Source organism: Mchenga conophoros, linkage group LG22 (genome assembly GCF_057382185.1).
Source record: "Mchenga conophoros isolate Kocher_MC1m ecotype Shallow Benthic linkage group LG22, M_conophoros_male_GT1.1, whole genome shotgun sequence".
Classification (NCBI taxonomy): Eukaryota; Metazoa; Chordata; class Actinopteri; order Cichliformes; family Cichlidae; genus Mchenga; species Mchenga conophoros.
In genome coordinates, this window is record NC_140546.1 from 13,141,796 (window position 1) to 13,156,556 (window position 14,761).

The 14,761-nt window shown below is 45.9% G+C and overlaps 1 protein-coding gene across 1 annotated transcript in view; it reads left to right on the top strand.

Moving 5' to 3' along the window:
• Positions 1 to 222: 222 nt before the first annotated feature.
• The window catches only part of ext1b (exostosin glycosyltransferase 1b), a 129,297-nt gene continuing 114,758 nt past the window's right edge, over positions 223 to 14,761 (top strand). The window contains exon 1 of the mRNA XM_085262930.1: positions 223 to 2,128. Coding sequence (XP_085119056.1) covers positions 1,185 to 2,128 — 944 coding nt within the window. The 5' untranslated portion in view covers positions 223 to 1,184. The remainder of the gene's footprint in view (positions 2,129 to 14,761) is intronic.

Genomic DNA, 14,761 nt, shown 5'->3' on the forward strand with positions numbered 1-14,761 from the left:
TGACGGGCCGCTCCTCCCGAACGCTATCAGCTTCTGTTAAACTGAGAGTGTTTTGCTCTCTGGCAAAGCTCCAGTTTCCATATAGGCTTACAATTAGATAATTTGCACATGCGGAAGACTCCGGTTATGAATGGGTGCATTCCGCTAGTCCCGCCTCTTCCGTTCCCACAGTCTGACCAATCGGCGGCGTCTTTGAGCCGATGGGGCGTCGCGTCGGCTGCCGTCGTGTCGGGATTGGAATGTTAGCGACCAACAATCGGAACAACTGAGCACTCGGTAATTGGACACTAGGATCAAGGAATCCCGTCTTTTTGAACATTTTCTCAGCTATTTAGTCAGTCTGAGGTCACCGTTTGTTACCCGCGTGTCTTCCGGATAACTTCGCCTGCCGTGCGGCTCTTCGCCGACGAGCTTTTTATTGAATAAGAGCGCGTATGTGGGGAGGTTGTAATAAATAAGAGAAATGCAGGGATTCGTCAGGTTACAGTTGTGCCGCTGAGCTTCCTCCTGCGCTACGACGAGTCCCCGGTTTTTTTTTTCTCCGCTTCTCCTCACACGGGACCATGGAGCAATAAAAAGGGGAAAAGGAGGGGGTGTGTGGGAGAATCGGACGAATTCACCCAGAGGTATTTGGATACACGCGTGGTGGCCGTACCGATGTGTTTTTACACTGCCCGGTCAGCGTGTTGCCGAGTTTAACATCCAATCCGGGCTGTACCTTTACGTCTGGGAGAGCCTCGGGGACCCCAGCCGCTGTTTATCCGGGAGGACGGAGTTCCCAGGCGGCTGTCTGACAGTTTTCCATTTCAATAGCCCCCCACCCTCCGTGCAGCCAGGCTGAATGAGGGTGAGAAGAAGTGCAGGAGAGAAGAGTGGCTGCATATGATTGTGTCCGAGAGGGTCCGGTGAGCGCTGATCTTTGTAGGTGCACCAGAGCCCGGCTGCTAGGCGTTGTGCGATATGGTGAAACTCTACAGAAGAGGGAGAAAGGGACAAGACTTCTAAAATCGCCCACATGCACTGGATCAATTGCTGGATTTGGGAACCGAATACGCAGAAGGGGGGTTGGGGATCCTTGGAGGCTGCCGGAGGATGGAGCGGTGTAGTCAGGGTTAGTGAGAGCCTAACTTCGGGCCACTTTACATTTCTTATTCCTGAACAACTCGCCCTTGTTTTCAGGACACATGCAGGCCAAAAAACGTTACCTGATCCTGCTCTCCGCCGGTGCGTGTCTAGTGCTTCTCTTCTACCTCGGAGGGGTTCAACTTCCAGCGGCGAGCAGGAGTCGGCATGACCGCAGCAGAAACGGGCACCGGCCCGAGCAGCCCTGGCCTCACTTCTCGGACCCTTTACATCTTTTCCTGCCCTGGGATCAGACCGACACCGAGGACTACAACCTGCACATATCTCCGAGGCAGAAGAGGGACATCAACACAAGTGTTTACAAAGGCAAAAGGTGTCGCATGGATTCCTGCTTTGACTTTTCTCTGTGTCGAAAGAACGGATTCAAAGTTTATGTTTACCCCCAGCAGAAGGGGGAGAAGATCTCAGAGAGTTACCAGAATATTTTATCGACCATCGAGGGGTCCAGGTTTTACACCTCGGACCCTGGACAGGCATGTTTGTTCGTTCTAAGTTTGGACACTCTGGACCGGGACCAGCTGTCCCCTCAATACGTCCACAACCTGAAGACCAAGGTCCAGAACCTGCCCCTGTGGAACGACGGCAGGAACCACCTTATATTTAACTTGTACTCGGGGACGTGGCCGGACTATACGGAAGATTTGGGCTTCGACATCGGTCAAGCCATGCTGGCCAAAGCCAGCATCAGCACCGAGAACTTCAGGCCCAACTTTGACGTGTCCATCCCCCTCTTTTCCAAGGAGCACCCGCGTACGGGTGGAGAGAGGGGGTACCTCAAGTACAACTCCATCCCGCCTTTCAGAAAATACATGCTGGTGTTCAAGGGGAAGCGCTACCTGACTGGCATCGGCTCGGACACAAGGAATGCCTTATATCACGTTCACAACGCCGAGGACGTGGTGCTGCTCACCACCTGCAAGCACGGCAAAGACTGGCAGAAGCACAAAGACGCACGGTGCGACAAGGACAACGCAGAGTATGACAAGTAAGTTGGAGCAAGTAGAGGGGAAAGTGGTTATCTGTTGGTTATTATTTTTAATCAGTGCTTACATTTTTTTTTAAATGTTATTATTTATTTATTTATTTGCGCTGTCATCACTCCAAACTGCGCAGCAGGAGCGCATCATCCACAGTTCTCACGCTGTGGCACAGAGTGAGTGAGTGAGTGTGTGTGTGTGTGTGTGTGTGTGTGTGTGTGTGTGTGTGTGTGTATACTTCAAATGAACTCATTAAGTGTCCTTCAGAACTGAAAATAGACACTGATCAGCAACATTCACAAGTTTGCTTTCCATTGAATTCATTACCTTTTTAAAACCCGAACCTCTTTGAACCCACCCACCCCTCTAAAACTCCAGGTCATAGTTTATATCTGACTGCTTTACCCCTCCACCCCAGCTCCTTTCTCCCTCTCCTACCTGAGGTAAAAGATCTCCAGCCAGGCTGTTGGCTCTCTGGACACCCCTCCCTCCTCTCCTCCCTCCCCTCACTTCTTCCCTTCCTATGAAGGAATCCCACCACCACCACCACCTCCCTACTGAAGCCTTTTAAAAGGACATGCATGGGCATGTTTGATTTGCACCCTGTACTTAGTGCAAATTAAGTGAAAGTTGGACCATGGGAGTTTTGGGCTCTGAAATTAGAGGTAAAAATGACCCAGCCATGACAAAAATACAGCTTCCTACAGTTGAAGGTGCATGCAGTGTAGTTTACGTTGGCTGCTGTGCCTAACATGTTTGGTTGAACGCGAGTGTGAATAAATCAGTCAAAATGGGTTAATTACACTTTCATTTCTGGGAGTTAGTGGCGTGGTTTCCATTTAGCCCCCGGGGACAGTTGATTACCTCTAATTCTGGAGGTATCAGGTTTTGTCGAAGTGGTAATTAATGATTCCCCCTTGGGATCAGCAGCTGTACTCGAGTGTTTGGTATGTTTTAATATAGGGGGCAATGTTTTCTCAGGTTCACATATTTGGATTAAGCGGTGAACTCGACTGCTCAGGTTCACTTGTGTGTGAGTAGCATCTGCTTGATTTGCATTTATCAACCTGTGGATCCTAGCGTTTGCAAAGAATCCAGAGTAAACTCCAGGCGTGTGGTAACACACAGCGTGTGTGTGTGTGTGTGTGTGTGTGTGTGTACCTGGTGTCAGGGTTAAGGGAAAGAACAGATGGGCAGCATATGGGAAGTTAACACAGACGTATTCGCTTTCTGTTAATCAGAAAGATGGAGAAAAAGGAGCTGCTGGGAAAGATGGCACTTGCTTGGTTGAGAGACAAAGTGACTTTCCTTGAACTTGTAGTGAACTCAGGAACCAGTGTGTATGCACTCAGGAACCTCTTACCAGACGTTTTGGTAATGCAAAAAAAAAGCTCTAACAAAACTTCACAAGCATGCACTTGTCCATCCATTCATCATCCCCTTTTCCTTCTCCTTCCAACATTCCCCTCTTCTCCATCTCCCTGGATGCCTTGGGCTCGGTGTCACCTGGAGAGATATGCCATCCATTATCTGACATTCCAGTCGGCTCTGGACAGCCTACCTCTGCTCCTCTCGTGGCTCTGTTTGCTAAAGGATCAGGCCTCATTCTTGCAAAGGCGGCTTTGCCTCTGGAAGATCTCAGCACCGTAATCGGATGATTGATCCGGCTTGATGGCAGTGGTTCAGGGAAACCTGAGTCTTCACTGCCCATTCTTTCTGCCATAGCGCGTTTCACAGTCGAGTTAATTTTGATCAATACTGCTACATCTCAGTCATTTCATTTCCAGCTGCAATGCTGTATTTGATTTTTGTTCCCACTAAAACTCAATAAATCCAATCACATTTTTACACAGCACATTTACAGTGCAGCTAGATTTGGGCTGTCAATCCGTACATCTCTCTGTGGCTTTAGTCTTCTTTGTTTTTGTTTTTTCCCCAGGTTATCGAAGTTCTCAGGTTTCTAGTTTTCTCTGGTATTTGGCACAAACGAGGCAACGCATAAATTTTGCTCTTGTTGTGATTTTGCAACCTGTTTAAATTTAATCAAACTGATGCCTCCCTCTTAATCAAATTTAAAGCCCCTTGGGTGCCAAAAACCCTGACGTAGCTCTCCAAGGTAAATGGATCTATATGCAGCTGACCCTCTGGTGTTTGCCAGTGCTTCATTTCCAGAGGCTGAGGGCGGACAGGCGATGCCATGCGGGGACGCTGCAGTGCAGGAACTCAGGAATGCACACACGTGTCACAGCAGCTGTTAGCAGCTGAAGCAAGACCGCTGCCAAAGCAGAGTGTCTGCACAGCGCATGTACCTGGATGTACCTGTGAGCAGTACCTGGATGCTTTTAATGTACAGTGTAATTCAAAGTTTGATCCCAAAGAATAAATCATATGATGGAACACAGACTTTAAATAGGTGGAGGCAATCAGTGCAATCAAAGCCAGGATAGTGTTGGTTCTAAGTTAGCCAATCACTCGCTTCTCTTTTCCGTGTGACAGGAAGTTGTAAACAACCAAGTCCTATAAAGTCGGACAAGTGCAGTTCGGCAGTATTTAAAAAATGAAAGTGAATGATCGAACATGTGATGCGTCAGAATAAACTGGCACATGACCAGTCATAGCTTCACTTTGCAAACTAATCTGACGTGTTTTAGCAACATTTGAAATCCATTAATCGCACTGAAGAATGCGATTCTTAGTTTTAAATGGCTCTTAAATGCACACGGTATTTTGTGCGGACAGTGGTTGATCCTACACCTGAAGGAAATCGGTCACCGTTCCACATACCTACATGCATACATACACGGTGCCACGGTTGGTGTTGCATCCAAATTCATGTTCTTCTTTTTTTCCGACCTTTGACCTTGCAGCCTTCTAGAGGAATGCTGCTCTACAAAGGTATGCAGCAGGAGGGCAGAGTGGAAGCCGGTATATAAGTACCAAAACTGATTCCCACCCACCCACACTCATCACACGCAGACACAAACGCACCACGCTCCACACATTTATTCAATTGATTTTCTTAGCCGCAATAGCTTTCAATTGGAGTCACTCTGGTCCACTTCCATGGCCAGGCGCTGATGAAAGGAGCCATTCACTGCTACATTATCCACTGAGTTTCAGGGCTGCTGACAATAATCCAGGGAGAGGACAGTGAAAGGCTATTACGGCTCCGCAGTTGAAAAAAGTTGATGTTGGGAGGAATTCTGCAGCAGTGCTTTGCTTTGTAGAGGAATACGTCAAACTGGGGATTATTATTATAATTTTTTTTGTTCTTCGTGACTTGAGGAGTTCAAAATAAAGTTCCCGATTCTGTTAAATGGTAAGCATGTGTCATGCCCCACGGTTTTTCAGGTGTGAGCTTTTTCCGTTGTGTTATGTGACAAAACAAGGGCTGAAGAATCATTTTAACACACCTCATACTTTTGCATTTGTCTCTGTGCAGTAGCATGCATAGTTTGTGTGTGTGTGTGTGTGTAGGCAAGCAGTGAATCAACCGTGTAAGTACTGTAATTGCTCTCTGTTTCACTATCAAGCAGATTATCCTGCAGAAACCAAACGTATAGTCTCATCTAATGTCAGTGGAGTGAATTGCTGAAAGTACATCATTATTATCATTGAGTGTTCCATTAAAGTCTGACTGAGCATGTCCTTTTTTCTTTTTTTATTTATTTTTTCCCCTTCGTTGAAGCCTTTCTCCGGCTAACTGCAGCGTCATCATCCCCCCATTTAATACTTAACCAGCTTTGTTGACTCGTATTGACTTTGTACTTTAGCTACTTCACTGGCAGCTGCCGCTCAAGGTCACCCGGGGGACTTGAAAACCCCGACGAGAGAGGGAGGGCAGCGACGAGGAGAGGTAGAGGGAAAGATTTACAGAACGAGAATGTCAAGAGGAGCTACGGGAAACGCGTCCGTGTTTGCAAATGCCCGTGCTCGAAACGGCGCAAGGGGAAGAAGATGAGCAAGTGGGTGTGATATCGAGTGATAATAATGGCAGCAATGTCGGAATGAAAGAAACGGAGAGTCCAGAAAATTGCGCGTGTAGTGGGATTTTTCCCATTAGGAGTCAATGACGGTAACATCAGCCAGGCACTGTGGCATTTTCATTTCCACAACTGTGTCATCAGCAGAAATTTTTCCCACTTGAGAAAATTATCTTGGAAGCATGAGAGGCTGAGAGGGAGAAATGGGGAGAGAGGCCGGCCTCTGGCCCTCTTGCATCCCCCTCCCCACCCTTGTTGTCTCTGTTTTACTTTCCATTCTTACCTTCTCTCCTTTTACTCTGGTTATCTTCATTTTTCTCTTTCTCCCCCCTCTTCTGCTTCTGTCTTCGAGCAACACTGAACTGAAGCAATGATGTGATTTGTCTCCCTGCCACAGTTTCATTTTCATAGGATATTTTTCCCCTTCTTCGTCTTTTTTTTTTTTTAAAATTCAAAGCAACGTGGCGTCTGACACATTGTTGACAGAGCGCCACAGAGTGAGAGACAGTAGCTGATCTGGGCCAAGTGAAGAAAACCAGCAACATTTCCTTTCCACCTTATCTCGGTTAAACACAGGTTTTTAAAAAAAACAAAAAAACAAAAACGAGAGAACAAAAATTGTGAGTGGGAATAACGACATTCACCTGAATGTCAGCTCGGCGGCGTCGCCTGATAGCGGCCTCCTGTTGGAGAGCGGAGCGAGTAGCAGACACAGTCGTGTTGCTTACCTCGGTGTTTGGCAGGAGAGGGTGTCACACTCCCCGGGTTGCCATTGTTTGTTTTTCTGTAGTCAGATTAATAAATCATGAATATTTCATGATTGCCTGCTCTCTCTTAGATAAAGTACTCAGCTCGTGATGGGGAATGTTAATGATGTGGAGAATAATTAGTCTGAATGTGGTGCAGCTTAATTGGGACTCTTTGATATTTTTTTGTGTGTGTATGTGTGTAAGAGACATATTTAAGCCTATAACTACATAAAACCCTCTGTTTGTTGTGTTGCGTTATCTTATCCATCTTAAATCCCCTCTACTTTCACTATCTGTCTTTCTCTCCTCTCATTCCAACCATCTTCCTGTGTGTTTGAGTGGATCCAGCCCCTCTTTGGGACACGCAGGGCAAGTCGCTAAAAGAAAAAAGCTCTTTCCAACTTTCCATCTCATGTTTTCTTTGCAGCAAACAGTCAGAAATGTAAAGATATTCATTTTCCAGCAGTATAAACCAGAGGAAGCTAGCACATCCACACAGTTTTGTGATGGAGCACTTGTGAAAACTGTTAGGAACTGAACCTCTGCTGTCAGACATTACAAGCCTTTGTAATCAGTTGACCAGGTTTTTGAATATGCTAGCTAGACTTGCTACTAATGATCATCCTTTAATCAACCAGTTATTGATCTCAAGTATCCAGTGCCCAAAGCAACAGCTTCAAATGTAGTTTTGTCTAATCAATAGTCAAAAACCCCCCAAATTAAGGCTAATAAAGCTAGAAGATAACTGAGATGAAAGGGTTGAGTTACTCATCATCCTGATTTTCTTTTTTAAAAAGTCTTTACTAAAATAGAAGGTCACCTGTTGTAAAAAGCGTTACCAGTTTACTTCCTCTTTTAACTCAATTAATTCCCTAATCATTTGATTTCTGCTCATCTCCATTTGTGTGTCTTTCACATTCTACTCGTTCTCATCGGTGCAGTTTTGCTGGTGTGTGGCAGCTCATCTATTCACGCCAGTGTGTGCGTGCGCACCCCTTTGGGCCCTTTGTCTGAATGTGTGTGTATTTGCGAGTGCGCACAGGATGGCTGGGGTCACGACCCTGCTGTCTGTCCCCTTGCTGAGTGACGAAGGCAAAGCCCCACTCGCTGACCCACATTCATTGAGGGATTATCAGGGCAGCCAAGCCGCCCCTGGCCTCAGATTAGGTGGCAGGGGTGGAGGGGTGGGAAGCAAGTGAGGGGAAGAATCGAGGGGGGTTGGATGGACATGAACTCGGCACATACACACACACACACACACACACACACACACACACACACACACACACACACACACACACACACACGCACACATCGGATCAGACGGCGCAGTCCAAGTGCAACACCCCGCACCCCCTCCCAGGCCAGCAGCTGGCTAGGTGGTGGAGAGAGATTGATCAGCTGGGAGGGTTCCCCCCCAAAATGAAAATCGATGGGAGAATTAGCACAGCAGTGGGCCAGCCCCTGGTGTCATTTTCTCTATTAAAAACTGCTCACTTCCACTCTGGAGGAAAGAAAGAGGTCCAAGGGCTTGTTGTGCTCGTGGTAACTGTAATTGAAAGAGTGAGAAATAACAAGGCATCAAAACGCCTTCCCTTCCCAGGACTGTCAGGAAGTGTTTAAGAGGAATGAATTAATAAGAGACACAGGCACAGCGGTAAAAGTTAACTCTCTATTCTCTCCCTGTCTCTCTTTTTTTTTCTTTCTCCTTCCTGTCACAACTGAAGCGTGCTCAGGCTTAACTAGTGCCGATGCAGTGATGTAAAAAGTTTGCAGGCAGACAGGTAAGTGAGTAGCTGCGCGTCTTTCTGACAAGCCCAGAACAGAAAGGGAAGAGGAGCAAGAGAACGAAGCTGATTGGATCCCTGTGAACTCAATTAAAGTAGACAGGTATGTGACTGGCTGAGGCAAAAAGCGATGATCAGGACAGACGCGTGATTGGCTTCTCATTAAAATCTCCGCAGTGAAGGAATGAAAGGAAGATACGGCTGCTGTCTGCACGTTCGGCTCGCACAACGGAGACTGAGTTCTGACATCTGTCTTTTCTTTTCTCCCCCCCTTTTTTTTTTTTTTTTTTTTGGTCGACTAAGTTTTTGAGAAATTCTCACATCTCGGTTTTCTCTGCGTAGCGTGGGGGCATGCCGAGACAGGACAACTCCGCTGTGAGCGCACACTCCCGTCTCCATCATTCCAACATTCCCACCGTTAGTCGCTGTAGTCTTTCTCGCCACGTGTCCTTGGATTTAAATTTCTCTAACCCATAAATATCTATCATTCGTTGAGTACGTCTGACACATATTTGCTGCACTTTATCGCTAACTGCCAGTTTCTTGCAGCAGTGCATGGGGGTTACATTTATTTAGGGTTGCTTTACGGAGCGTTTTATGAGTGTTTAGGCTGTGGCACTCCCAAGTTTATTGTTAGGATTCAGCGGCATTGCTTTCGTATCAACTGTGGTCATCAAAAAAAGATCTCCTTTAAAGTCACAACTGAACAGAGAGACAGTTATTCCCTCATTCTTCTCTCCTTTTCTTGCTCTAGTCTGGACTAGTTAAGTAGACGCAGGTTTCACTTTGAGTAAGTTAGGCTGTAATTGTAGAGCTGTTATCGTTTTGCTATAAAACTGTATAGGGTATGTTTGTGTGGAGGTGGCTGGATTTCCGGCAGCCCAGTGATCCTGGGGATTTGCCTTTTGGGCTGAATGACTGCCTGGTTCCCAATCTGTGGATCACCCAACCACTGTTCTATTATCAGTGATCATCAGTGGGCAGAAACCATGACCTTTAGATGCACTCACACAGACCTCTAGTAGAAATATAAACATTTCCTTCCAGGGGGAACCCCCCCCCCCCCCCCCCCCACACTGATTACACCGTAAGTCCATCAATATTTGTTACAGGTTTCCCCTCCTGGGAGCTCTGTGCCTCCCTTGAGACACTGCAACAACTCCGCAGGGGAGAGTGGAGGAGGTGGGGTGTTAGCTAGTTTTTATGGCCTTGCAGAATGGCAGCTTTTACGGCCCCGAGAGACTGTTCGGCAAACACCTACTGACGGCACATCAATGGGACGGCGGACTGTTTGACGTCAACTTATATGTTGGCGTCCTTCCTTCACTTCTCTGTCGCAAGAGTAAAAACAAACACTTAACCCTTCTCCTGGTATTCATATTCAAATAGTAATGGCAAAGGGAGGAAATCTGAGTAAGAGCAAAGAGAAGGAGAATGGGGAGGAGGTGGTGATGTTGGAGTGGGGGGAGTTTAAGAGGGCAATAGCTTAAAAAAGCATTATGTCACTGAAGAATGTGTGCATGGCTCAGTGTTTAAGGGGCCAAGGCTTCAAGGAGAGAAAGAAGGTTTTGTTGGAGCAGCTCGGGCTGCCTGGCAGACTGATGGAAGGGCTCTTATCCCTGTTTGGTTCATCTTGCTTTATGACTTCCACTCTTAGGGTGTAAAAGTTGGGGCTGCCCCTAGAGGGGTTCCATTGTGCCGAAGTTTGCTCTCTTTCCAGAGGGAACCCCCGGGCCTCGTTGACACCAATGCCTCCCCTTTCACTCCCTCGTTTTCACAGCTCTCCATCAAGCCTCCCTCTCCCGCCGCGGTGGCCTCTCCTCCTGTCTGCATCTCTTTCCTTTTGGTTTTAAATCCTGGGCGACAACTGGCAACAGCGGCCGCTCGCACAGCTCCAGCCATCGACAACCAGGCTCTGGTTTGGCAGATTTCACAACACTTCACGGTTCAGTGGCTTAGCCAAATCTAACAGGGAGGAGGTGGCTGTGGAGGATGAGAGGATATGGTTACAAGGAAAGAAGGCATCTGGTCTCACCAAGGAGAGTCCCAGTATGCCCAGAGCGTGGGTGTGTGATTGACCGAGAGGAAGGAAGGAATTATGGTGGTTTATCGCTGTTTCTCCCAGTTTCCCTGGCAGCTTGTTTGCCGGTGCTGTTGCGTGGTGTTTATTCATGAGTTTGATAGGGCCTCCTTTTCAGATCAAGCAAAGGAGTGCATGCTTGTCTTTGAGAGGCGATGTAGGACAAAGTGCAGCTGCTGGTGGTAATGCTGGATATTTCAAATTGACACCCACTCGTATTCTCTGCAATTTCTTTCTTCTCCTTCCTCTCTTACGTAGTCATTTCCTCTGTCTCACACTTCCACAGCCTAACAAGCCCACATGGGCAATATTCATGTCTGAATGCGTGCGAAAAGTTAGGAAAATGGATTACTTCTCATGAAGTTTTGGCACTTCAAATAATAAGTGGCTTGGTGAAATTTTTCCACAGGTTGATGTGAAGTTGGTCTGCAGATCAAGTGCAAATTCCTGTAAGTCAGTGCTCTGCTGCTTTATCTGCAGCTCTTTCTGTGGCTGTATTGCCAAGCTGTAGGATGCTTTTTCTTGTTCAGTGGCTTCATTTTTGCCCTGCTGCGTCATGACTGGTGGTGCCTATCCAACTGCATCCTTTCCATACAAGCAGACCTAAAAAAAAAAAAAAAAAAAAAGTCAGTAAAGGATGGGTAACTCGAGTGGGGAAAGCCAGTGACTCTGAATGTGAGCCACTGAGGTGAAAATAGGAAAGCAGAAAAATGAGGTGTGGGGGGGAAAAGCAAGAAAGTGTGCGGCAGAAAGAACAGCAGAGCATCCTGCTTAGTTTAGCAGCTCGACAAGGTGTGTTTTCCTTGTGGGAGTGAATTGAAGTGCTTATTTCCCCAGAAAGTTGGGACATGGCAGCGCTTTGTTTTCAAAGTGTCTTTTTTTAGGTCGCTTGCAAGTCGTGCCTTTATCTGAAGAGGGACTAATGAGCGGAACTATGGATCCTTCGTCTTATGCAACATTTGGATCCTGTAATAAGATGGGAATGTGGATGGCAGCAGTGAAAACGTTTGGTAAATGGGCCAGTTAGTACTGAGTGTGAAAATCAGGGAACACGATTTGAACAGCAGTATCAGGTATCAGCCCGAGGTGAGATACACTTGACTTGAATACCCGCTGCTCTGCTGGAATCTGTTGAGTGGCCATCAGTTTAAGACTTCCTGTACCTTCGCTGTGCACGTCTACAAATATGTGATTTTTAAGGGAAAGGGCTTAGGAGACAGATGCACTACACGCGCATGAGGTTGAGTTCATGTTGCACATGTTGAGCGGCTGCATACATGGATGTGTTCTTTCCGGCTGTTGGTGGCTTTAGGCTTATTCATCTTTGCCTGCTTAAGGAAAGTATGTAACTGTATGACCTTTTTCCTCATTTTCCCACTCACTTCCCACACACTAATTATGTTTGTTGGAAAAACACAACATCAATTTGAGGTCTTCTACCTTTTCCCACTACCTGGATGCACATTCGGAACTGCCCACTGGGAAGCTCCACCGAGAACTACATACCTTTTAAGGGCTTTTTTTCCTCCTTGCACTTGCATTGCCAAAAGAAATGCAAGCGATATCAAGCTTGGTGTACAAGCTTAGCTTGGGTTGTAATTCCGTTGACATATAGATTCAACAAAGCCTGAACTTCATAGTATGTACATTAGTGTCATGTACAGACTGGCTAACACTTTAGCAGTTTGGCATGTGTGCTATGTATTCAACCAATCAACATGTTCTAATGCCCGGATCATTCACTCTTATATTGGATTTATGCCACTGTTAAACTCTAACCCTGTTGAAACTCTACGCCCTAACCTGATGTTCACCTTTCCCAGAAACGCAACTACATGACACGTCAGCGCAGCCCGTAGAGGTATAAATGCTGGCGGGCGGCAGTGTTGGTCGCTTCAATGCAAATTTGGAAATTACACTTTGGTTAATATTTAGTGTTAGGTACTCAACAAACGAGCACCATTTAGCTATCTTAGAGCAGGAACTAAAAACATCCTACAACGAAGCTCTAAGTTCATTTTAGTTCAAACTGCATCTCAGAGCATCTTCTGTGGAAAGTTACAGAAATAGCCCGACATGATACTCCTTTGACTTTCGAAATGCTAATTTGAACTTGGTTAAATGATCTAAATGTTTTGATGTGAGCTCAGATCTTTTCATATACTTGGAAAAAAAGAACAAAAAAATTGTTTGAAAAGTGCTTTTCCAACACTTTTCAAACATGAGACTCCAGCCTGCAGAGTGTTTTTTCTTTTTTGTATCATTGCCTCTTTATTGAGCTTATAGGCCAAAGTTTGAGGTCCTGCATGTGTGTCTGTGTGAAAGAAAGCACATGTATTAGCTAGTGAGTCCAGTCAGGAGTTTGTGGAGTATCTGGTGACTACAGAGTATTTGCCCATAGCTACATAGCTGACAGTCTATAAATACACAAGTATACTACTGGGATCACTGAGTTTTCAGGAGCTTAAGGAAAGCATGAGCTAGTAAAGTCCGAATATACCTGCTATCTTTCTGTGTATCATGTGGCCTAGACAGCCGAGGATTGCTCACCTCTTGTGAAGTGTTTGCACTGTAGCCCACAAGGGGACAGACAGAAATCCAGACAAGTATGTGCTACGTTTACACTGCAGTCTGAGCTGTATGTGTGTTAAATTGTGTATCTGCATATGCATATGTGCATGGCTGTGTATGCTTCTAGGCCTGTGTGTGTGTGTGTGTGTGTGTGTGTGTGTGTGTGTGTGTGTGTGTGTGTGTGTGTGTGTGTGTGTGTGTGTGTGTGTGTTCCCTTTAGCAAAGTAGTGCTGATTCAGTAGTGTCTTTCCATTCCCACTCTTTTTTTCTCCCCCTGCTTTCCTCTGTGAATGTTCTCCTTTTAAGCCTTCAGGCGAACCTCCTGCCCGGCCTCTTCCATCCCTGTCCGCACGCAGACATACAAGCGCACCCCACTCCCACCCTCCCACGTACTGTGCAGCATCTTGTTTGGCTGAAACCCGGTGCTAACTCTAACTGTGGCCACTCATGTGGAACCCCTAGAAGCTACAAACATGAATAATGTATCAGCAAAGGAGTTTTTATTCATGTTTTTATTTTCTTTTTTTTTTCCTTTCCATATTAACTAGCATGTCTGCACAGACACATCCAGTCACACAGCACAGCCCAACCTCCTCGTCTTCTCAAGGGTATGGGCAACCTCTGGATTTCACAAATATTTCCTCTAAGCTGCATGGGGGGGGATCTGACTTCCTGTACACTCTCTTTTGACCAACAAGATAAATTCCATTTAAATTTTACCCACTATCTGAGAGTGACCTTTAAGGTCTTGTAGCCACATAATTCCCTACCAGCCAGTTGTTACCAGGGGTTTGCTGACCAGTCTGCATGACTTTGGCTTAGCAATCAATTTCACAGCGCCTGCTTGCAACCTCACAGAAACGATCTGGTAATGCTAAATGTTCCCTAGCAGCTGGTTGTTGCCATCCAGTTGCCAATCAGTCTCTAGGCCATTGCACAGTTTCAAGCAATGTGCGATACATACAAAGGTTTAGACAGTACTGAGTTAAATTTTAAGTTATGAGGTAGTGAAACCCTAAAGATGATGTAACAAGCATAGACCCTTGTGTTGTTGTATACAGATAACATAGATTTAAGCTAAGCTGCTATGAGCATTGATCATAGTCTCTGCTCTGAGTGTTTTAGCAGGTGCTTGGACACCGAAGAGGAAAAGGCTGCAATCATCTTTATAACATGTTTGAGGAGGTTTGAGGCTTGGCCACACTGTAGAAAGCTTCCACGCCTTCTCATTTCACCATTCACTAAACTGTGTGACTCTTCTATTCATCTTTTTTAATCTCACAGTTTAAAACGGAGATCTTTCAGAATTCTTTTAGGTTAAAATTAAATTTTTCTGTTTAATTTTTGTGCCTATTTGCTCTCTTTTTTCTTGCTTTTTCGGAGACTTTAAAACAATTCAATACCCTGTTGCAGTAATATGGCTAAAAGTTACTGATATACAGTATATTTCAGTTTTTCCATGTCTGTTTGC